General features: G+C 38.7%; 1 protein-coding gene across 1 annotated transcript; it reads left to right on the top strand.

Moving 5' to 3' along the window:
- Positions 1-495: 495 nt before the first annotated feature.
- On the top strand, positions 496-24,974 carry AZI2 (5-azacytidine induced 2). Its single transcript, XM_054274076.1, has 8 exons — positions 496-600; positions 8,761-8,990; positions 12,039-12,164; positions 12,489-12,588; positions 14,254-14,402; positions 16,881-16,942; positions 19,686-19,801; positions 22,591-24,974. Exons 2-8 carry the CDS (start codon positions 8,766-8,768, stop codon positions 22,977-22,979), a joined length of 1,167 nt encoding a protein of 388 aa, XP_054130051.1. The 5' UTR covers positions 496-600; positions 8,761-8,765; the 3' UTR covers positions 22,980-24,974.
- The last annotated feature ends 179 nt before the right edge of the window (positions 24,975-25,153 follow it).

The following is a 25,153-nucleotide window of genomic DNA, read 5'->3' as shown; positions in this document are numbered from 1 at the left end:
GCTGACCAGGGAGGTCGGGGGAATCTCCCTGTCTGCAGGAATTCCAAACCCACCTGGACGCGTTAATGCAGCACTGTTCGTAGTGACCCTGCCTTGGCAGGGGGCTGGGCCTGGATAATCTCCAGAGATCCCTTCCATCTCTAACAATTCTGCGAGAGCGCTCCAGATGGGAGCGCCGACCCGCAGCAGCTCCCAGGCCGCTTGGGGCTGGCGGCAGTCCCACCCAGGGCCGGGCGGAGCCAGCCCTCTGGCCCTCGGCGGGGCGGGGCGGCGGCCCGCTTGCACGCCGGGATTTGCAGTCCGCCTTCCCTCCTTCCTGCCCGCTCGGCCGGCGGGGCCGCCTCTCTCCTTCCGGGAGCGCCGCTCGCCCGTTGGCGGGGACCGGGAGCGGCGTTTGTTGACTTCCTCGAAGGCGGCGGGGGCGGCGCCCAGCCCCGGGAATTCCCCGCGGTGGCGGAGGCCGAAACCGCGGCCGGGCCGGCGGGCTGGGGGCGATGGGTGCCCGAGGGGGCCCGAGCGGAGACCGCGAGGGGCGGCGCTGCCTCCCCGCCGAGCTGAGCGCCCGCCGCTGACCCGCCCGGCCGAGCGGGGCCCGGACAGGTTGGTCCCGGCGCGGGGGGAACGCGGGGCGGCCCCGGCCGGGGCTCCCCCGGGGTGCTGGGAAGCTTCGTGCCCCGTGGAAGAGGAGCGACTCTCCCTGGGAAAAGAGGCTGGTCTTTCGTTTCTCTCCTTAAAATAAGAGTCGTCCTCGTATAAGCCCAGAATTTTGAGGGTTGGAAGGGAGATCATCTAGTCCAGCCCCTCTGCCGAGGCAGGGTCACCTCGAGCGGGTTGCGGGTGACACAGGACTGTGTGCAGGTGGGTTTTGAATGACCCCAGAGAGGGGGACTCCACGCCCTCCCTGGTCAGCCTGTTCCAGTGCTCTGCCTCCTTCATATAAAGTTCTTCCTCATGTTGAAGTGGAACTTCGTGAGTTTCAGAAGGAGCAGCCTGTCGGTCTTGTGCCGTGTCCCTGCCCAGTCACACTTGGCCGGAATAAGGGGTCATCCCGTGGCGGGAGGGTGAGCAAGGCTTACAGGTACCGCCAGCAGGCTGGGCTTGGGCCTCGGGCAGGCTCTTAACCTGGCTACAAAGCTGCCTCTGATCGAGCTGAAAAACTGCGTGGGTTCTTGGAGCTGCAGTTTGTGCCTTGGTACAGAGCAGTCTGGCAAAGGAAATGAGCAAACTACGGGTGTGAAAACAGAAACATGATAGAATATTGGAGCTGACAGGAATACAGGTGCTGCAGGCCGTGTTAGTTTGGAAGAAGGAAGTGTAGATGAGCATTGAGGTGGTTGTGTATGCTAGTGGTGCTTTAAACTTATAAAAAATTGCCTCTTGCAATCCTACTGTTTCACCTGGTAGGGAAAATACCCTTATCTCCATAAATGAATTGGTCCCCTAGCAACTTAGAAGTGAGTGTCAGCTGTTCCAGTGAGTGCTTTTAGGAGTTTTGTGTTTCTTAAGGAATCCTTTCATTTCCCCACTGCCTTTCTCTGTATGTATGCAGTAAAATCAGTGTGCTGGAAACAGACTCTGGAAAAAGCGGAGTTAGGGGAGAATTATTGCCAGGACAGTGAAGTCTGCTCTGGACTCCAAAGGTCAGTTTCTCTTCTGAGACAGTTTTCTGGGACATGTTGTTATGGGCTATGGGAAACTTTCATTTCCGGGATAGTGATGTATGATCACATGCTTCTGCTGCAAATAATCCAAGTTATCTGTTCCAACATCTATTTTAGAGTTTTAGTAATTCTACTAAAATTACTGTAGAAACCAAAAGAAATCTAAAATTATGACTACTTTTTGTTTTTTGAATAATTGCTGTTTAATAACAGCACTTTTGTTATAGGTGTTTATCAGGTAATTGCCCTATAACTTAAGTAGATGATTATTGCCTCAAATTTTAAGCAGAATTTTTTCATCTAAACTCTCAGTAAAGTAAAAAGGCAGAAAACACCGGTTCACTGAACTCTAAATTAGACTATGTGAAGGGTTTAGCCACCTTCTCACTCCCAACACCCGTGTTTTTTGCTAAAATTTATAATTATTCAGAACCTTGTTTGCTGCATTTGTAGTTTAGAAAAGTGCGAGGTGACCATTACCCAAGTGCTAGCTAGGTTATGTTTTACAATGAAAATTAAATAGTAAAAAGTTTTTCAAAAGAGCGAAGAGGGTGAAGTGATATCTTTGTGCAGCAAAAATGGGAAATAAATGAGAGATAGTTTTAAGATTGCCTGAATTTCAACAAGTATTCTACTTTGGATTTCAGTATATCTTTTATATGTGACACTCAGAAGGTGGGGAAAGTGTGAAAATCATTGGTCAAATTTATGAACAAACTACTTAGTGTACTCAGGGCAGAGAAATAGAATAATTTCATCTCACAGCATTGGAAAATCATAGAGTTGCAAATGCAGTAAAATTTGTTTGTATTATTTCAGTAGATGCATTGAATTGGAGATTGTGCACTATAAAATGTTAAATGTGGGTTGCCTACTTAGGAAAGTGGAAACTCCCCTGTCACTGCACATGCTATTCATATGCTTTCTTTAGAACAGAATTTGAGGAAAAAAAGAGAACATGGAGAAGGAAACAGAATAAAATGCAATGTGGATTTACCTTTTGATATATGTTTTCATTCTTTCACAGGGATTTTCTAGACAGGGGAAGTCTGACAGTCCATCTTGAATAAAACAGTGATAATGAGATCCAGTTTGCTAAGATGGCAATGCTAGGATTAGCAAAGGGGTCAGGATAGGGACCAGCTTGGTAGGAGTCAGTGGGGAGTTCTGCTGAATTCCATACCTGTGTCCATTATCCATGGTTCACTTAGGACTCAGTCTTCTGTTTTTGCTAAATGTTTATACTATACGTGCATTAATTAACTAATTTACATGTTTATACAATTTTTCTATGTGGAATTCTTAGTGTATGAAACTGTAGATGCAACTAAAATTTGACAGGACCTTTGGGGAGAAGAAATTAAGCTTGAGAGGGTAAGTGAAGCATAAATGGCTTGAATATTCGAAGTCATCCACTTGGAAGCTGTTAAGTGCAACTTAGGTTCAAATTACCAGGTTTGTCTGAAATATTGCCATATAAATCTGAATATAGGATTTTAGAAGACAGCCCAAGTTGAAAAGGCCCTGGCAAGATCATCTGGTCCCCTTGTAAAAGGGAGCCTGAATCAGATTTGCTGGCATCCTGTTTTGGATGAAATTGTGTCTTGGAAACCTGCAGATGTTGTGTTAGTGAGTTGCAGGATGAGCAAGGGCCATTGGTGAGACTCACTTGCCTTCCAGTAGCTGTAACAGGTGAGGCACATTTCCACTTGAATTAAAAGTTAATACAATTACAAAAGAGTTATCACTGAACTTGTGAACTTATTGAATTGTAATTAATCTATTGAATTGAATAGGAAGAAACTTGTGATTAGGAGGTAGGACCTACTGTTTGGTTTACAAAGCAAGATATGAAAAAAAATCCAAAACAAATCCTCTAAACTTTTGGAAATAGTTATTCCTTATAAACCTTTTGAAATGGGAATAAATGAACAGCAAAAGAAGGGTTTCAATAACCTTTCAAGATACTTATATTTGGTGCTAGAGATATTTAACAGCCAAAAGCCATTTTGGTCCTACTTAGGTTTGTTTGACAGCACTGCTTTTAATTACTTTCAACATTAAATGTAATAGTTTAATAAACAGGATTACATGATGCTGAAAGGATAATATTTTATTGATTTCTACTTCTGGGTTTTTATTTCCCCCCTTTTCAGGTAGTTGTCAGGGAGAGTGATTATTGTGACAGCATCCACAGAAAGGCAGATTGAATACATTACATTGAGGATGCATAAGGTTTGCAAATTAGCAGTGGAGGCACTGGAGTCTGACACTGTTCAGAGAAAGTAAAATTTATCAAGCGCTTTTGTAATAAAATGGGCAGTTTATTGCTTTTCTGGTCCTTGTGAGAGTAGATTATTTATTGTAAAAACCTTGAGATTGAAAAAAATTGCCTGTTGTACCTGAGGAGATTTTACTTGGCTTTTGTAGCTTACCCAGATGTTCGGGATAGATGAGCTGCGGTGATGTGGTGTGTGAGCTCAGAGACAGAGAGTTTCCATTTCCTGAAGGCAATAAAATGAAAGTGCTCTGGAGCTGTGATGCAGCTCCCATGCTGACGTGTTTCTGAAGGAGCACCCAGTGCACTGGGCTGTGCCCCTGTGCTCACGGACTCGCTGGGAGGGCGCTGGGCCTGGGGACTTTGGCCATATGGAAGGATGAGCAGCGGCCAAAGCAGCAGATGTGGGTGTGAGCAGCTGCTGAGATGTGTGAGAATTTTTATTACTCTGAAATGGAGCAAGTATGTGTAAAAAGTGATGCCTTTCTCTGTAGAACAGTCTGTTCACAATTGGAATCAAAGAGAACCTAAGATTTCTGAAGGAGAGGTGCAAAGTGATGGATGCTTAAAGAGACTGGAAGTCTTGCTGCTTGTTTTAACATCTTGTGTCATATGCTCCAAGTACTGTGTGGAGTTTTTGATGCTGGCTGCAGGAATTCTGTATTATTCCTTGCTGTACTGAAGTGTCTTTTAAAGAAAGAAAAAAAAAAAACCAGTACAGCTTTTCTGAAATTAAGGTGAAGGTTGTAACATGCTCACTCAGGATCCCTTTGGTTCAAAGGCATTTCTTGAATTTAAAGGGTTTTTTTATGTTTACATGCATTTATGTATACCCTTCTCTGTAAGGCAAGATAAATCCGTACAAAAATTATGCTGTTGTTATCAACAGCTGGAAACTGTTCTTATTATCATTAGGAAGTCAAACCCTTCAAGTCTGGAAGGCAAACAGGAAAACAACCATCTTGAAATTATTTGCATTTGGTATTTGGAAATATTTTGAGAACTGTTTTATTCTCTTTCAAATCAACTGTTAGGCCAAAATGAGAATCTGCTTCATACTGGGAAAAATTTAATGATATCCTGCTTTTACTATCTCTCCTTCTGATCTGAGAATAAGATTAGCATTTCAAACTACAGAGCTCTGTTTGTGCAGTGGTCTGTTTGCTATTAGAGCCTCTGCATCCCATGTTCCTCATATGTAGAATGTGTTTTATATTTAACTGCCTCCCATGGTGTTAATGATTAGTGTTCTTAAAGCTCTTTAAAGAGAAAAGCTGTGTTTCTGCCAAGCATTAGGAAGATATGGGAAAACATTATTTTGCTCAAAATATTCAGTGTATTGAATCAAAGCTGTTCTATAACCTATGTTGAGCAACAGAAGTGGCTCCTGTTAGTTCTTCTGTTCTTCACATTGTGTGAAAGAAAACTTAGGTGGTGCCACCTCTTCAAACTCATTTGCTTACAAACAGGGAGCATAATTAGTCCTGCTAGAACTTAAAGCTGTTTCCTATCAACAGTGTATTCAGGTTGGGTTTTTTGTTTGTAGGCTTTTAAACATTAGTTAGTCAATACAAATAGTAGTACTGGTACTCCTTTAATGTATTTCGTTTTGGACATAAAGATTAAAGTCCTTTTAAGTAGGCTGTTTTAAGTGTGCAGATCATTCTAAAGTGTAAATGAAATATATTTATCACTGCAAAACGCTTAGCTACTGTGCTGAAGTAAAGGGAGTAAAAAGTATTAAGAAGACCTTTCTTGGGATGGGATGTGTGGTAAATGGGATTGTGAAGTTTGCCTTAAGGAGGCCGAGATGGACATGAGTTGTATTCAGAGACATTAACTTGTCGGTATATTACTTCAAATATTTTAGTGGGAAATCTTTCACCTGAACTGGTTACTGTAGGAGAGATTATCTCATGAATTGCAGCTCCAGAGAGGTCAATATTCACTCAGGTGTTTCAGAGTGTCAGCTCTGAGGCATTTTCAGCAGTACATACGAATGTGACTTTGAATTAGGAGAAGTCAAACAGATTAAAACAGGGCAGAAGGCTGTGGCAGGACTTGGTGAACCATCCTGAAAGACCTGGCATCCTTCTTCCAGATTTGAGGAGCTATAACCTGTGGAATAACCAAAACACTTATTTGATTGTTGCTGTCAGTTCATATTTTTAAGATGAGGTAATACAGTACTGGGGCATCTAAATTTTGATTCCTGTCCTCGGGTGAAATCAAAGACTTCAGCTGGAGTCGGGGATTTCTTACAGACATTTTTTTTTCTATACTGAGGGTTTTGTCTGTCTTGACAGCAAAAAAAGCTGGGTGAGCTGTGCATTTCACCATGGCCTTTTACAGTACTGCTGATCTTGAACTGTTTAATGCAGCTTGTCATCACTTAGTATGCAATACAGTTAGTCAAAAATGTGTATATTGGATTTTTGGGAACTGTTCTCTTCAGTGTAGAAATTTAGAAAAGCGTGCAAACAAAGTCCCTTTGAATTATATGGAATTAAATGCTTCTCTTCTAAATAATCTCCACTTCTGTCTTAGAGAGCAGCATCAGAAAACCAGAGTTGAATAATCCTATAAACTAAATGAGATCTTTCAAGTAAAAAAATGTTAGAGTAACTAGTCTTCCTAACAGGTGCAGGTTAGGTGTGTACTTGTGTTTATAAAATAGTATTTGTGTATACTGAGTCTTATTTGGAAAGTGTTTCTCTCTTGGAGGCTCTTAAAGGCACTTCTGGTTAACAAAATGCAGAATAAATATGGTCCTGTTTTCCCATATTGCCATCTCCTGGTAGCACTGATGTGTGCAAGAAATAGGGAATATCTGATACTCAGGTTTAGGAGCTCTAGGAAAGCATGGGGACAAAGATCTGTGTTATGTACAAGGTCAGAAATCTGCTGCTTTCTTTGAGAGATAATGATAAGCTGTGACACTTCTTTAACAACATTTGAGTCAAGTGTTCTGAGAAAAGGAGATGTGTTGCCTTGAGAGGGCAGGCTCTTGGGAATTTGATGGGATGGGTGACAAGACTTGCAGAGCCTTTGGTGAAATGGGGGAGGATAAGCTGGTATGTTATGCTCATCTTGGAAGACAAAATGAGCAATTCCTTCAGTCAGCTAATGCAGTTTGAATGATGTGGTGCTTTTGGTCAAGGTCACCTTGTGCATGGAGTGATACTGTGCTTACAATGAAAAGGAAGCAAACCTTTCTTGCAGGGTTCTTTCTACTTAAATATCACAGAATGTTCAAGGCAGAGCAACAGGCAAGGGAAGCTTAGGCTACTTTATTTGTCAGAATGCATCAAACAACGTACAAGGCATCTATTCACCTCCTGAATATAACCATTAAAAGGAGTTCAGCTTTGGTTTGTAGTATTCTTGTCTTTTTTTCACTGTTGAAAAACTCCACTGCTGTCTTATTTAGTAGAAATCAGCTGTCACAGTTTTTTATCATGTTGTCTAACTGGCTTGGAGCAAATTGAGACAAATGTGATAACAGCACTATTGTTCAGCAGTAGCTGTACTACAGCTCTTCATAATGCTGCACTCTGAAAGCTTTCCAGCATGGTGAGAGAAATTTGACCATACAGACAAGCTCCAGGCCTTTACTTCTTGTAATCTGTAAACAAATGGAAGTCCAGTATCTATAAGCAAATGGAAGTTTAGTTTGAATTCAAAGAGCAAATACACAGTAGAAGCAGCAATTGTGACTGTGGTTTTTTTTCACTAATGCCTGCCTTTTCTGCAAAGTTCTGCTGATCAAGTCAGTTTTCTGTTGAAATAAGTTTTTCCTGCAGTACAAAAAGCTGTCTTCATTATGCTCAGTTCTTTCATTCCAGCATTTCTGTTGGTTCATTAGCTAATCATCAGGAACCTAAGGATTTGTTGAAGGGGAAAAAATAAAAGTCTGGTTTTTGTAGAAGTCACATCACTAGTTTGTTTCAAGGGCAGTGGTATTATCTGGCACTTAGTATCATTTCTTAGTACTGCATATGAATACAAGTAATCTTGATGTTCATAACTAAATGAGATGTGTCTGGTTTTGGTTAGTTGTTTTTGCATTTTGGAGGTTGGCTTGTTTTTAAATAAACGCCAAAACTTGTTCCAGATAACTTGAAACTCTTAAGGAAAATGCTTTTGGGGGTTTTCCATTGAGAGCTGTTGCTCAAGAAAATGTATAGAATTTCTTTAAGATGGTATTTTCTTTTGAATGTTTTGCTGTGCCTGAATTACTGTAATTGTTCAGAAGGAGGTTTTCTACTGTGACCAGGCAAAGAATAGCTACTCATGCAGTCTCTTTAAGGACTAACACAAGTGTAATTTAAGATTATTTAAGATTATTTTAATGTTTTGGAAAAATATAAGTATTTGCATTCAAAAATAAAGAGGCTTTGGCACTTGTGCTCAGGAACCACAGGAGTTGGTTGATTTGTTGGAGCTGTACTCTTACTGCTCAGTGCTGGCTTGCAAAAGCTCTGATATAATATTCCTTTGGAGTTCAGATAGTTGGTACCAGCCAAATTCTACATTGGTGTTAAGTCTTAATAAAAATGAATTTGAGGGTTCATACATCTGATAGGTACTCAAAATATTTATATCAAGTAACAGTGAAATGTGTCTTTTCTAAGCAGTGTATTTTCAAGGTGACATGGATTTCAAGATTTTTCTGCAACATTAAGATACTTCCTGATTATTCAGTCTTGTCTTGTCATACTTAGACAGAAACACCCTGCAGTATTATTTTGGAAGGTTTTCAGACTCTCTGATGAATTTGTCTTTGTGAAAACTTAGCACTTCTATCTGTCTTTTTAACAGCTGTCATGGAGGAGTTGGTAGAGGATGACATCTGTATTTTGAACCATGAAAAAGCAGACAATGCTCACAAGAGAGACAGCGATATTCCTGTTCCATCCTATAGTGGAGATGAGTCTGTTGCCTCACACTTTGCACTTGTCACTGCATATGAAGATATCAAGAAACGACTGAAAGAGACAGAGAAGGAGAACTCCTTCTTAAAAAAAAAAGTGAGAATTTTAGAAGAGAAGGTAAGAAAATAGTTGATATACCAGTTTCTTTTTTGCTCCTGGCTGGATGGCAGAGGGTTAAGGATTTGAAATATATACTTGAAATAATTTCCATGTTAAAAAGTTTTTATAAATTGTTTTATTTATTTAAGTGAAATGCATTTTGTTCCTCTGGTAGTGTAGTTGTGTCATACTGGCATTTTTGATTCTCACTGGGCACATACATGATGCAATGCAAAGACAGTGGCTGATTCAGATAGATGTCTAGTTGCATAGAATTTGTCACTGTAGTTTGGGTGCCACTTCATGGTGTTTATTAGCTTGGGCCCATGTGGCACAGTATTGTTGAACAGTGAGGTGCAAAGCTTGTAAATTATCAGAATCCAGGAATTGTGTGTCAAAAGACCCTTAAGCATACCAAAATGATAAGGAAGAATTGGTTGGTAAGAATATCCAGCTAGGTCCAGCCTCAAGTGTGAAATGCAAAGTTGCAATGCCTAACATAGATGTTGGCTGGCTGGTTTTTGATGCAGTAATTCTGAAATATAAATGAATATTGGAATTTGTTTTATAGGCAGTTTCTCACGGCCATAAACTAGTGAAGTTCATTAAAGCTAAAAATTGACCAGGGCAGGTTTTTCTCTCCAAGTAAGGAATGCCGTGATGAAATGTATATCCATTGTTCAGCATTGAGTGTCTTTCTACTGCAGAAGTTCTTGACTTTGATAGGTTGCTTTCTTATAAAAGATGTAAAGATAGATCCTGGTGTTAGAGCTGAGACATTATTTAGGACTTTCTCCTAACTATGCTACTGACTCTTGAAAGCTTTCCAAGTGTGTATTATTTTGTGGCATTGGAATGAAGCACTTGAGTCACACTTGGCACAGCTTTGAGACACTTATTTGGGAATTCTTGGTGAAGACAGGATTGACTTTTTCTCAAAAAGGAAAACCATCTCAAGACTGTCTTTATGTAAAGTTTAAGGGGATGTTGGGAATAGGAATAGAGCTTTAGACCTGAACCATGCTGAGTGTAACATCTTTTATGTTGTTACTCAGAATCGCAATAAACAGGATTTGACCTTGACAGTTCCTTTTGTCTTGTGTGTTTTGGTTTGGCCTGGTTTAGCTTAATTCTCTTGAAGATGCTACTTTGTTTTCTGTGGAGAAAACTTTTTAGTATGTGAATACCACTAAAATGTTTCATGAGGGAGGCCAAGGCTGTTAGTGACTTTCAGTCTTTGTCAATAGCTAATATACCTGTATGCTTAAAAAATATATGGGGAGTTACCCCTTTGGAGTCTGTCATTTCAGTGTGCATGGAAACTTCCAGAAAGCTTATTAAGGCTTGTGTTCTATGTGAGTGGCTTTATTAGGGGGAGAAAATATAAAAGACAAAACTTAAAAGGAATCATACAGATAAACAAAAAAAGCAAAGGGCAGAAGCTTCCTGTCTTCCTGTTTTCCCATACTTTCTTTCAAGCAAACACTTTACAGAGGAGATATTTAAGGTAGATATGTGAGTGTCAGTGCTTTGTTTTAGTAATTTCTTTTGTGTGACTCCTAATTTTTAAGAAAATATATGAAAATCTGTTGTGAATATCTACAAGAGGTACACATAAAGGAAGTATGCAGGATAAAAAGAATGAAAAGGAGAATGCAATACTTAATTAAAACAAGAACTTTTAATATGAATGGATATAATTTGATGTAAGACTTCTTTCTGTCTTATTAAAAACACTGAATATATTTTGACTCTGTTCCCCTTTTTCTAGCAATCCAGTGGGTAGTGGTTTTTCTGCCTTGCTTGTCTTTTGCCATAGCAGGCAGTAAGATGGTGGTAATCTCAAAGTTAACAGATATTTCTAAAATTATTCTGCTTTGGCTTTTTGTACATAAATAGGCGGGAAAAAAATCTTTATTTACATTATGAGGCATTTAAGTAATTATGTTTGGCTTCCTTTGAACTTTCTGTTTGTTGTGCATTTATATGCTTAAAACTCCTTTTTCAAAAAGCAGTTTACATTTTTTTGGAGCCTGGAAAAAATATGATTAATGTCCCGTTCCTCGGCTGTTCTAATGGCCTGGAAAGGCTCAGGATGGCCTCGGGGCAGCCTGCGCTCCAAAGGACGAAAGGAGTGTTCAGGTTTTTCGGTCTTCAGTGCTGTTTATTAATTCTTATCTACAATATTTTCTCCCGGCCCGACAGAGGTCCGCACAGCACATCAGCCATGAGCACACTGAGAGCCCTCGAGGCGGTCACTTATCTTTATACCCAAAACTACGTATAAGATATTTACCTTTTCTCCCCAATACCTTTCACCCTTATTGACAAGTGCACATTCAGTAAGAACCAATCTCAAAGTGCCACCATCACCACCGAAGATGGATGACAAGAAGAAGAAGAAGGACAGGACACGCCCTAATTCCTCCATCTTGTCCCCTTAGAACCCCCCTGTACTGAGATTCTAAAACCTGTTTTCACTCTATAATAATCTATCCCTTCACCATTTATTCCCGTGTGATCCTCCCATCCTCATACAGGTGTTGCTTCCTGTGTAGGATCAAAGTCCAACCACCAGACACTTCTGGCCACGTTCCAGGACCTCCGAGCCCCCCAAGGGTGGTCTCGGTGACTCTGCACATCAGGAATGTTGTGCTGAGTTCCCACAGATTAAGGGATTATCAGTGGGAGTAATGATAATTTATGAATGGTTTTTAAGTACTCATAGGAGTGAACTCATAGCAGTGTACTGGAAAGTGTCCCTGTCCATGGCAGGGGGGTTGGACTAGGTGAGCTTTTAAATGTCCTCTTCCAATTCAAACTACTCTATGATTCTATAAATTAGTGAGCATTAAGTATTGTTAGGGATTTCAGAATCTGTAGACAGCCTTTGCTGCACTTTTGTAAAAAACATGGCCTGTATCAGTGTACTTGACTAATTTGTTATCTAAACTGAAAAAAAAGGAAAAGCTGTTAGATTAATATGGCAAGCTTAAAATTTTGCAGTTCCCAGCATAACACAGAAAACTTCTCCCTTGTTCTGTTCCCTGTGTGTTGACCATTCAGGTGCTGGGCTCCCGGGCGGAAGAGGAATGCAGCTCGGTTGGGCGGGAACAAGTCAATAAGGCCTACCAAGCCTACCGGGAGGCCTGCATCGACCGCGACCATCTGAAAAGCAAACTGGAAAAAATGGTGTGCCTTTTTAAGTAATGGCTTCAGGGCTTGCTTTATCAGCACTGCATAGTTAGTACCTGCTTACTCTAGAATGAGCTTTATATTCTTAAGATCTGTGGTGTTGGTTTTATCACCCTTTTAAAGTACATGACAATATTTTCTGTAGAAATAACGATTTAATGTATGTCAGTTTTATTACTGGGCTAGAATAACGCTTAAAATAAAAATCAAAGTAATATTTTTTGTTGTTGTATTTGTTCTAAATTATTGAATTGTCTGACATGATAGAAGAATGCCTCACAAATTATTTTGGGTTGGGGTTTTTCTCTCCTCTGAAAATAGGCAAAAGAAAGTGCGGAATCCTTGAAAAACTTGAACGAACAGTTGCAATCTAAAGAAGTAGAGCTGTTACAACTAAGAACTGAAGTGGAAACTCAGCAAGGTATGCATTTGGTTACTTCATCTTAAGGTATGTTGAGGAGCTGTAGTGGTTATATTGTGATCTCGGGGCATGAAGAGGCTTAACCCTATACAGGGGCAAGGCAAGAGAGGCATGAACAGCACTGAGGTACTTTGTCTTCATTCTCATGAATGGTGAAATGTATATTCTGAGGCTGCTGTGTTCTCCCACCCTAGGTGACTGACAAATTTGAGAAATGGGCACCACCTAACAGTTTATAGGCTGGGTCATGTGCATCTTTGGACCCCAGCACCTTTTCCTGAGAGAAGGGCAGAGGTCTGTTCAAGTATGAAGATCATTCAGTCAATCCCACTTCCCCTGGCACCTGTAGAGGGTCCAGCATATTGGTTTGTCTTGCTGTTGGATGCAAAAAATACAAGAGGATGTTGTATAGCAACAGCTGCAGTTGCCAACAGTTACTTAGCTGGCTGGAAATGAGGGAAAGTAGAAAGATGGTGGTTGTAGAGAGCCTGGTGAAAAGAGGAAGGAGAAAATAACTCTGTATCCTGGCAATTCCAAAATCCCAAATCCAGTGTCTCTTACTGCAGTTGTAAAGAGTGCTCTGTATGTGATAGATGCATAAAACAAAACATCATGGAATGAAAAAAACCTTGATTAATTTAGTTACAAAAAGATGCCATCTGTATAACGTTAGAGTATGGACTGACTTCAGAGTATGTACAAATGCAGTCATTTGAAAGGCACTTTTGAGTATGGCAGTGCTTGAATTTCATTACTCTCCAAGAGGACCTTAAACATGTATGTAATGCACTAGTTCAATTGCACAAATGTTTAAATCTAGAAAAACGAATTGCAGGTAGTGCTAGTATCACTGTTGAGGATGTCATGGTTTCAGAAGGTAAGAATTGCAGGGTTTGTAAGGAGAGCTCTGAAAATGTGATGATTTCCTTGTTTGTAATTCAGTTTTACTCATAAGTGGACTCTGGGTACCTTACTTTTAAAAAAAAAGATTCAGTGTAACTTAAGGCTGTTTAAACTATTAATTCTGGAAATAAGTGTACCACGCAGTTGAAAACTTGTGGCGTTTCTTCCTGTCACATTCCTTCTTTTCTTGCTGTCTCACTATTGCCCTGGTACTGATCTGATGGTGGCATCAGCTTAGGTTGCTTCTTACCACGTGAATTGCTTCAGTCTAACAAAATTTGTGTAACTTTTATGCTTTCCCCTTTTGTTTGGATTGTATCTTTTGTTGTTCTGTGTGGAACTTCTTGATGTTAAACTTGGGGAAAACATAATGGTAAGTGATGTAATAATACAAATCTGAGGGCAAAAAGAGTCATGTTTTCAAAGCATGTGAGAAGTATGCAAGTTGGCATATATGATGTGTATTTGCCATAAATGGATTTTTTTATTTCCAGTGCCTTTTTGTGCTAGTACTTCGTTTTTCTCTGTGTCAAATGTCCAGTGCATTCCTAGAAAGTAGGGCTCCATGCTTTAAACCCAGAATATAGACCAATAATGCCAACAGCATTACCAGTGTTATAATTCCCTGTTGCCATGGACTCCAGTTTCTCCAGAATATAATGTTTTTGTAAGGCATGGGCTGATTGAAGAATATCTTGCATATTGAATTATGTTCTTTGGACTGAGATTGGAATCTAATTGTCTTGTTTGTCTCCTTCACAGTGATAAAAAGTCTGAATTGTACTCCGGCTAACTGGGAATTAGAGAAGCTGAGCAGTGACCTGAAAGTGCATAGTCTGGAACAAGATCTAGAAAAACTCAAGGAAGAGTGCAACAGTCTCAGGAAGGAGTTGCAAAATTCCAAGCAGAAGGTACTTTAATTTTAAGGAATTTTTGTATTAATGCTTAGTTTTAAATTCCAAGGTCAATCAAAATCAAGGATTAACAAAAAGAGGAAGTCTATATGAGTGAAATATTAACATCTTGGTAAAATTAATCTTTAAATATTTTCATAGACTGTCATTCTTCTTGGAAATAGGGACAGGCTTCTCAGGGAGGTGTTCATGACATTAGGCCTGTCCAAATTTAAAAAGTGTCTGGATAACACTCTTAATTAGGAAGTTTAGCTTTAGGTAGTACTGCAGTGAGCAGGGAATTGAACTTAATCCTTACAGGTCACTTCTAACTCCAGATATGCTATGATTCTATACAGGTGAGATTTCCCAGCCATTGCCCATATAACAACAGAAAATAAAGCTTTATGATTTTTTATAAGTAGCCACTGAAGTTCTGTGTAACCTGGGCTGCTAAGAAAGTTTAGGCAAAAGCTGGCCTCTATTATTTTCTTTTTTTCTTTTTAAAGCAACGGGATGCTAATGTTTAAAGATGTCATGAACTTTGTTTAAGGAGGTATGGCACTTTTCTTCAGGGTGGTTGCATGAAGCTTGTCAGGAAAGTTCCTCTTTTGGCACTCTTCCCTGCCATTTCTGGGACAAATATTTGTTCTGAGGGACACATTTTGTAACCTAGGCATTGTTAGGATCTCAAAAAGAAAATTAAGATAACAGTAACAAAAAGCACTTAGTCATTGTCTAGTGCATTCTTTCTTCTTTCCATCTTGCCTTTGATAAAGGTACAGTGCCAGTCTCTAGGAGTCTGCAGTCACACTGAAGTCACACAGTGAATGTAAAACATTTAAATGTGATTGTTTGAGGAGGCAGACTGTTTTACATTCCTTATGGTCATTAATAATGATGATTATATAATCTGGAATCACACAGCATTTGCATGAGTCTGCAGTTTTTCCACTAGGTGGGGATAAAGTGTGTGAGCTGTTCTGTTAACTTCCCTTACTGTTGGTTGTTTCACTTGGGTCTGGAGCTGTTTCAGGTGCCTTCAATAACTTGTAAATCTGAAGGCTTGCTGTAACCTGTGTGAAGTTCTGGTGTCTTCGGGTAACTCTAGAACAGAGTAACAGCTGCATAAATAATTGCAGATTGTATTGTGAGAGTGAATGATGTCAGAGAGAACAGACTAAAATAGCATTTGTAAGGAATACTGCATGTGACACTGTTTAAATAATGTTTATGCCAGCAGCTTTTGCTGCACAGAGCAAATACAGGGAACAGCTTTTTGTTTTGTTTTGGGGGGTTTTGTTACATTGGTTTTTGGGGCGGGTTTGTTGCTTTTTTGCTTGTCTTTAATACAATTTCTTCTTGATCCTGGTAACTGCTTAATACAGGAAATAAAGGGCATGTTTTCAAATATGGGGTAATACAGTGCAACTTTTTTATGCTATGAATTTAAACCTTTGGGAGATGGTGATAAAGCTCAGGAGGGGAAAATCTGTCAGGTGAAATACAGTCAAGTGTGATCAATGGACAATGGCAAATCAGCATTCTTTCAGCTCAGCTGGTATTTTCATTATTACTTATTTTCAGTTCATTAGCTAATGAATGTAATAAGTAATAATGAAAATGAAAACAGAAAAACATGTTTTCAAATGTTTTCTACCTTAGGCAAGTGTACTTCCTATTCTTTGTATTTTAAGATATTCTTCCTCAAGTTTAACATTGTAGTTGATGCAGTGTGTACATTAACAAGTTGCTTGAAATATGGGCAGCCTGTCTTAAAGCCACTGTAAAAGGATCAAATCCATAACAGCTTTGGCTAAAGGGGATGATAGGAAGGGAACATGGAAAGAAGGGATATGAAAGGGAGGGAGCTCACCAGTGAGGGTCTAATAGAAGCACAGCTAACAAAGTGAGCCCAGTGTTTGATTTGTTAAACAATTCTGGTAAATTCAGTGTGGCTGCCTATATGTGCAATTTTAAAGTAGTCTTTCAGACTGAAGAGATAAATTATTTTGTTATGTTATTTATAAAAAATTAACATAAATTATTTTCTGTTATGTTATAAAGTTATAAAAGTAACTTGTGCAAGTAAATCTATACTGAAACAGCTTCCTTTAAGTTAAAGATCTTTTATATACCGTGACAGAGAAAGAAGAAAAAAAAAGACTGTTTAAAAAGCAGAAATTGAGAAAGACTTTTCATGTCCATTTAAGAAAGTAATCAATCTCTAATTCTGAGAGTTCAGCTGTTTTAAGAAAGAAGAGTATGGAGGTGGCTGAGCAATGCCTTCATATAAGTAGGTAGTTTAAGCATTTCTTAGTGGAAATTCTTAGTAGAATTGAAATCCACTTTTGAAACCCACTGCAGCTAACACAAATGAAGACTACTTGTGAATTTCAGTATTAGGCAAATTGGAGTTTCACTGCTGTTGTTTGAGAGAGAAGATCTGAAACCATGTTCATTCATTCTCTGTTTTCCTTTCACTCTGTTATGCAGGACCAGGCTCAAGAGGAAAATCCATTACATGGAGACCACCTTCAAAGGCAAGACATCCAGAGGTATGAAATACTTCATTTTCAGTTTACAGAGGGACAGTTGTTGGAACAAGTAAATTATTCTTGCTGACTCTTTAGGTGTGTTATTTCAAGTTTCATAATTTCACTGAAAGTCTAAGTATAGTTATTTAGCAAGATCATTGTACATTTTTTTCCTTTGTTATGTTTGTATGAATATTTAGGTAGTTATGCCTTTGGTGCACTTAGAGCATTTTCCACCAGAGGGAAGAGCAGCCCTTCACAATGCCAGGCTTTAGTGCAGTGGGCCTTGCTGCTTCCTTGGGTGTTGAAGAGACTTTTCAGCCATTGAAAGAGAACATACAGACACTTCCCATCATCTGTTCTCTGGTGCAGTGAGGCTAACAATGCACACACTACACACAAATCACACTTTGTCCTTTCATCTTGACTGGATACTTATTCCTGTGGTTCCTCCTGGAGCTTTGCTGTCAGCCTCACACACCTGATAAAAGATGTTCTCTCAACACACAGCAGCTATCTCTTTGATCACTGCTCTGATTAAACTGATCATTTGATCAAATAATTACTAATCAGAGCAGATATATTCCATCAAGTGGTGCTCAGGTGGCAGCCATCTAAAATAGCATATGGACTATATAGTGTTTATTGTAATATAAATACTAAACGTGTAATAAATATGTAAGCCCATCCAAAAATCTGTGGAGAAAACACTCGAAAAACTTCCTATGAGAAACATTTGTTGTAGCAAGCAATCCTGCTTTTTATAGGAAATGGAGGCATTTGCCTCTAGTTAACTTTCTGGAAACTAGTTACTTCATATTTGTGAGCAGCCTGCAAATCTGACTTTAAATTCTCAGTGTGCAAATCTAATTTTCTGTACATTTAAACAGGCTGTCATAGTGAAGGTTCATATCACATGTTAGAAGGCAGGGAATTCCAGGCATGGGGAATCCTTGGTTTTCAATTACAAATTCCTTGAAAATTAGGCTTTGCAATGGGATTCTAGGCCAGTATCCACAAAAACAATTAAAATCAGTTGCATGTGATTTAAGTGGAATTCTGGTACCTGCAGCCCTTTGCAAGATGCTTGTAAAACTGCTAAATGCATTTTAAAAAATTAATTCAAGCACTTTGCTCCTGGTTGGTGGCAGATATTTGAGCTGTCCCTGTATTTGCCACTTCTGTGTTAAATATTGGACAGTTCTGGTTTGACATAACTAAAGTTTTTGATCTTATTTTTTAGACCAAAACATGAGAATTAAGGAAGTGTGGCTGCCACATCAGTTTTAAAATTAAGTTGTCAGCTCTTAAGAGTTGAAAGAGTCAAAAGAAGTCTGCAGTAAAAAGGCCACAGGTTTAGCTGAACTTCTTGAAATATCAGTTCTGAAAATTTCAACTTCCTATTAGTCAGAACTGCTGACACTTAACACATTATTTATTAAAATAACACCTTCCTATGTTCTTTAACAGAACTTTTTGCATCTGAACTTTTGTATTCGGGGGAAGTATTTCTGTGGATAGAAGTTCTATTTCTATGTTTTAAGGGAACTCTCACATTGTTGACTTGCATAATAGCCACTTCTCAGAGTGATTTTCAACACATTTGTGCTTGGTATTTCATGCAGGAAATATCAAGCATTAATTGATCTTATATTGCTATTTTTGAAGGATAGTGTTACATACTGTTACAAAGCTTATTAATTCTTACTCATCTCAGTAGCTTGGGATATTGAGCTGTTTTGAAATAAATGCCTTTAGTGAACGTAGTGAGGAAGAAAATGTTCTGGAAACTCTCGTCCATTATATTTGTCTTCAATAAATGTGTTTTGGTAGGATGTTAATCATTAAAAAAGTATTAAATCATTGCATTCATGTTTAAGTTGAAGTAACGACATCCTTATGTCTTTGAACACTAAGTTAATTATTAATCAACATAAATATGATATTCAGTGAGCCTTTGCTAGAAATTTTACCAAGAAACATATGGTAATGCTGACTTTTTTTTCTCCCTCTTAATCTTCTTACCAGTTATTAACCTGAAACATCAGTGTTGGAACAGTGCTGGTGTTGCTAAATATGTTTCTCCTATTATACTGTCTTAGAGAATGAATTGGAACACTATTTTTTACACTGTCTGGTCAGGCAGTGTATTAACACAAATTGGAGGCCTTGAATATGAAAGAGTATGATTTATATTTTAGATTGGACTCTGTGTGTATGCTCAGTTTGGGTCTCAGGTATTTAGTCTGAATTCAGTGTAGCAGTGTGCATGGTATAAGACCCAAATACTGGTTCTTGATTATTTGAAATAAAAATAAATCAGTATTACTAGGCTCATAATATGTGTTGGGGTATGTGGTCATTTACTGAAAGGTATTCAGAGTTAACACTCTGCCTTTTTTATAACCTGGTATCACTTTAAATAAAGTATTCCTTTGAGATGACTAATTTTATTGGAAGATGGTTAGTTTCAGATACTGAAATGAAAAGTAAGCTTCATGTTTCTTTCCTTTGGAGAGTTGAAATTATTATTATTACCTAGTATGTCAATATATAATGCATTGTATATTGCAATAGGCAAGAATCAAATTATATACAAAGGTCCATCCATTTAAGGTAATTCTCAGTACTGTTCAGTCCAGTTACAGTTAGGGTACTCCAGCATTGCAGAACAATTTACTAACAGTCAACACTTGATAGGCATGTTAATAGGCTGCTTTGGAGGCAGCAATATTTAACTTGTAATAAATTTTTGTTTTGAAAGTTTGCAACAAACCTATTGGGACCTGAAGAGAGAAATGTCCAATTTGCGTGTAGTGACTGACAAGCAAGCTGAGGTCCTGCGAAAACTGAAAAGGAACCCACCAGGAGCCAAGAAAGGCAAGTCAGTGTTGGCAGTAACAGACCTTACAAATACAAACCATTGATGCAAGCTGTAGCATTTTAAAAATAAACCAGCTATCATATCTTATCAGAATCTCATCAATTGAAGTTGATAAGCTAGACTGTATTATGGTTCCAGCTTCCCCATTTTCTGCTTTTGCTTCTGTCTCATACTGGTCAACTTCACACATAAAGGTGTTGCTGATGTGTTTTTTCTTCAGTACTGTATTCTGTTCCCCTTGTGGCTTTTTTCTCAGTCAAGTGTTGCTTATGTGCACAAGGCTGAGGTGTTAAGTTTACTCGTATTTGACCTTTTACCACAACTACTTCATATTAGGAGGGAAAAAATCTTTTTGCAAATGCAGTCTTATTTTCCCAGTGCAGAATATATGAAGTATTAAATTTGCAACATTTTAAAATCAGACTTTAAAAGAATGAAATTCCTTATTGTTCCCTATTTCTTTGTATTTTATTCAGAAAAGTTGTCTTTTCTAACAAAATGCTACACAGTGTGACATTTTCTGAATGTCAGAATACTGGGGAAACAAAGCTGCCTTAAATAATTTCAAGGGTTAAATATTTTTCAGATAAAGTATTTAAATTTTCCATGAGTACTTCATCAGACAGTTCTTCTACTCCATACATATGTTTCTCTGAAGCCAAATGCTAGACTGTCAGGCAAACAAACTGTCTTAAAGAGTTAATTTCCTTTGTTTTCTGCTCACTTCAATTGTGATCTTTACTGTGCTCAGAATACTGGTGGAAGACAGTGAACTTGGTTACAATGTACTGGTGACAGTCTCTGATGTCCCTGTCCATTACCAGATCAAGACATTTTGTTTCTAAACAGCTCAGTGAGGTAATGACAGGATTCACCTCCCGAGCAGTCCCTGCCTTTGTGGTCAGCAGTGACTAATGATCACTTTGTCTCTGGTACTTGGCTGATACAAACTGTCAACACATTTTGTACACTTGGCCATATTGTTACCAGGTGAGTCTGTGTTCCTACAAATCTAAAACATGTTTGTCAAATAACTGTAGCAGAGAAACTGGGAAGTGAATGAGTCTAAATAATCTTAGATCTGTCAAGGTTTGATGTGATCACATACAGTCTTTATGTCCTTACTTTTAATTTGCAGTTACCTGTCTTGCCACTACACAACTACTTACTTTTCTCTTCTCCTTGGTGAGGAGACTCATTTTCTGCAGTTCTTATGCAGTTGTTCATCCACAGCCACAGAAGGCATTCTGGACTGATCAGGAAACAGTGGACTTCTGCCTTTTCATCTGTAGACTTTTTTCAGTAATTTTTCAGAAGTATGTGAGAGTGGACAGGTCTGATCTTGGTCATCAGCCACACTTATGAGTGCAATACAGATATATCTTTGCTTGTATTTATAGACAAATCTTGGCTTATGCAAAATATGCGTACAATTGACTGAAGCCTTCCACTTCCTATACCTCTAGTACTGACTTTTGGCATTTACAGAGCAGCTGCCATTGTCAGAGGTGCATTAATTCTGCAGAACACGTGTTCATTACTTCATGTGGGACACGAACAATATCAGTTAACTTGTGAATTCTACTTAGAATGTAGAGAGGCATTTCATGTATGTTATGTATGGAGGAATTTTCAACAAATGAGTGTGCTTGTGGGTTTATTTTTTTCTTGGTTTTTTTTTGTTGGTTTTTTTGTGTGTTTTTAGTTAGTTTTTGGGGTTTTTTGGGGGTTTTTTTTGGTACATTTTCAATCTATTTTAGTGGATTCAATTTTTCTTGAACTTCTAAAGTTCTGTAGGCCTCTAATTGCTTTTTACCCCTGCCAGCACAAAAATGCCAAATCCAGTGCCTTGCATGTTTTTCAGACATGATGCCCATGGTATTGGAAGGTGGTTTGGGCTGACATCCACAAATTTTAATTTATTGTGACAAACAGGAGTTGTATTCTTTGACCAAGATACCAGCTTCTTTTTCTGTCCCTTAAGAACAAAGGTTAAAAATTACAATTCATGCTCAAGATTAACAGCTGCTCTAGAAAACTCTATGCAAGATGTGAGTTTTAACTCAGGAGGCATTAATCTACTCTGATTACATGTTTATGTAGATTATCACTACAAAACAAAATTACCTGCTTGTATTTGGCCATATGTTCAGATTGTGAAGTGTTCAGATTCAAGTATGTTGAAGGTACAGCTCTTCCATTTCAGATAGATCCTGTTCTGTTTCAAAATCCCCCCCCTGCCTAACAGTTTAAAACTCCTCTGGAATGTCACATAGCTGAACATTGCAGTCTGTCACTTTACTTTTGAAAGTCGGACAAGAGAACCTGTGAACACCACGTATTTCCCTCTTACTGCTTCATAGGCAGTGAGAGTTTGGGTTCTGGATGGCACAAGAATACTACTTGTTGAAGAATCAGTAGAATAGGGAGCAGCATTCAGTCTTCTGCATCTGGATGATTTCTCCAGCATGTGAAAATGGTCTCTGTTTCAGCATTCATTTCAATCTGGTCAGAAAGATCCATCAGTTTATGTGTTGAAATAGGAGTTGGGAGATATCCTTGGAGTTGGGTGTGTTTTAGACATAATGATTTCAGGATTTTGGGTTCATCTCGAGACTGGTGAGGGTAGTATGTTGTTTTTAGATTTCAAGTAGTTACTGAATATGGTCTTGTGGCTTGAAGAAACTGTGTTTAACATCCCTGCTAGACTGTAGTACATTTGGGGTACATGAAAAATGCATTAGATAATGTAATTTTAAAATCTTTTTTTATCTTCTTCCTTCAGCTGCCTGTACTGCACCAGTGCAATGTGTTGACTTGAACATTTCAAAGGTGAATCTGACATCTGGGGTAGTGTATAAAAACCTGTCACAAAACGACAAAGCCCTCGGCAATGCTGTGTCTCCCCCTCTGCTGAGAGATGCCCGTGTCCCATCAGAAAGGGTGACCCTACAAGCTTGGACAGACGAGAGACCAATTCCAGCTGACAGCAAAATGTTTCAGGAACACCATTCCTATGGAAAGAGCTCTCTGGAAGATAATTCCTGGGTATTCCCAAGTCCTCCAAAGCCCAATGAGAATATGTTTTGGGAAATGAAAAATAATCCAACTTTGTTAAACTGTCCAGCAGATTACCTGGATCAGTGTAATCAAAACTGTCTGCACAAGAGTTAAACAATTTTTAGAATGAACTGAGGCATTTTTGGAGTGATTCTGAATAGGCACCTTAATGCTCAAACTTTTAAGGAGAGAAAACAAATTGCTTGAAATGTTCTTTCTTTATTTTTAATTCTAGTTCCAAATCAGAAAGCCGAGTCTTCCTCTGCTGTAAATCAGGAGTGAGTTCCTTGATGTTAAAGCTGTGCTGGTGTAATGTAAATACAAAGAAGTCTAGTATGGGGCCTAGATAGTCTTGTACTGCAAATGACATACATTTGCTAAAGGTTACAATGAAAAGTGAGTTTGTGGAATAAAATGAAATAATCCAGTTCTGTATTTGTTTGCTATTTGTATGTTATCAAGAAAATACTTGGCATCCAGTGTTAGAACTTGAACCAGCTCTGAGCTTATATTTTGACAGTGTTCTTTTTCAGAATAAGGGTAATATGAAGAATTGGATTCTCTTCCTTCCTCCTTTCAATTAGCTTTGATTCCTCTGGTTTGTAAATGCATTTTTCTGTAGTATTTAACTAAGAAAGGTGAGTTTGGTTTGTTTTTTGTTCCAACCTTGATTTATATGAGACAGTGGCAGGAGAAGAACCACCCTTAGGCTATGCTGTTTGATTGCCCCATTTAGGGCTTGCTTGTGAAAGGTGAAGGACCGTAAGTAAAGCTGCTGCTGCCCACTGTGAATCCTGGAGGTTCAGCTTGTTTCCCTCAGTTCCTGCTGAAGGAAGCTGCTGCAACTGCAGTGCTGCTGCCACAGACCCAGCGTGCTCACAGTGCAGTTTTCCATATTGTGCCTCCTTTGCACAGCACCACAACTGACTCTTCATTCCTGTGGTAGTGAAGGCTACTAATTTTTCTTTTGTTAAAGAAACAAAGCCTTAAGTTAATCAGACTTGGTGTTGTTGCATTGTTGATATACAAAAATAAGTATTTTTGTGGTGTCTTTAGTATGCCACTAAGAACCAGAGCTACTGGAATTCCAGCTACCTGCTTTATAGATTATGGGTGTCTAAGCACTACTTTTTCATTATTTTTTTCCTCTTAAGGCCATGAACTGTTTCTAGACAAGTATAATTTATGTTTTTGGGGTTTTTTTGTAAACTTCTCTGCTTCATATCTGGCTTAATACAACAGGGTTAAGTGAAATGTCTTGACTGCTCAAAAAGTTGAAGAAAAATGCATTGTATTTTAGATCCATGATACCTAACTTGTAATGGGCAGGAAGATATTTAATACTGAATACGCTATTTACAAATGCGTGGGTGGGTGAAGTATTCAGCTTCACAGATCCAGCTTAACATCAAAGTAATAAAAATTAATTTCACAGCTGTTTAGTAGCTAATTATCTTAAGATGGCTTGCAAATACATGGGGAAGCTCTGGCAGTAGCACAGCCATAGTAATGATGGGCTGTAGGAGCGTTAGGAGGGTGCTACGTGACCTGTGTGGTTCCAGACACCCTCCCCTGCACAGTAAGTACTTCACACAGAGCCCATCTTTCACTTTGTCTGTCAAAGGCAAAAACAATGCCTTCCAGAGACCTTCTGTAGTACAAACAGCATACATAAACAATGTTTTCCATTCACCAGATATTGTTTTTATCTTTCTATTATCTTGCTCACGTATACTGGCTTGTCTGTGATTAATGGAAATGGTGTCAGATGCTGGAATTTATTCTGACCAATGAACACAGCTGACTCAGGGGAGTACAATCTCTTGGAAAGTAATAGAACAAAATCCAATATGCATAAAACAAATCCAAGTCACTAGGCTTTAGCTGATAGAACCAACTACCTATGTAATAACAAAGAAAACATTTCTCATGTGGCTGCATAAGCTATATGGTACCTAGTTCTAATGTAGTTTACTTTTGGGGTCCCCCAGCTCAGTATTACAGAGGTTTTTTATTAAGGAATGTAATATTCAACAGGCATTAATATGATTTGTGCAATGAAGGAATTCTACTGTGTAAGATATTAAATAAATTTATTTTTGTTTGAAATTGGTTTCACTAACAAATCTCCTTTCCGTATTGGGCACAAGTTTTTTTGCTGAAGTTTTAATTCCTTTATTGTGTATAAATGTTTTTCCAAAACCAATTAGATTTGAGGCTCATTGCTTTGACTCAAGGAAAAAAATCAGCCATCTGCTGTAGCCTGCTTCAGCATCTTCTGTGAGAAG

This window comes from Melozone crissalis, unplaced genomic scaffold, assembly GCF_028551555.1.
Source record: "Melozone crissalis strain CALT ecotype California unplaced genomic scaffold, PUWL_Pcris_2 ptg000016l_1, whole genome shotgun sequence".
Lineage (NCBI taxonomy): Eukaryota > Metazoa > Chordata > Aves > Passeriformes > Passerellidae > Melozone > Melozone crissalis.
This window is presented reverse-complemented; position numbering and strand designations above follow the sequence as displayed.

Excerpts from the sequence above, each read along its gene's own strand:
- AZI2 (XM_054274076.1), top strand. The coding sequence starts at position 8,766 with ATGGAGGAGTTGGTAGAGGATGACATCTGTATTTTGAACCATGAAAAA. Across the intron at positions 12,589-14,253 it reads TGAAGTGGAAACTCAGCAAG|TGATAAAAAGTCTGAATTGT; the intron begins GTATGCATTTGG and ends TCTCCTTCACAG. Across the intron at positions 19,802-22,590 it reads CCCACCAGGAGCCAAGAAAG|CTGCCTGTACTGCACCAGTG; the intron begins GCAAGTCAGTGT and ends TTCTTCCTTCAG.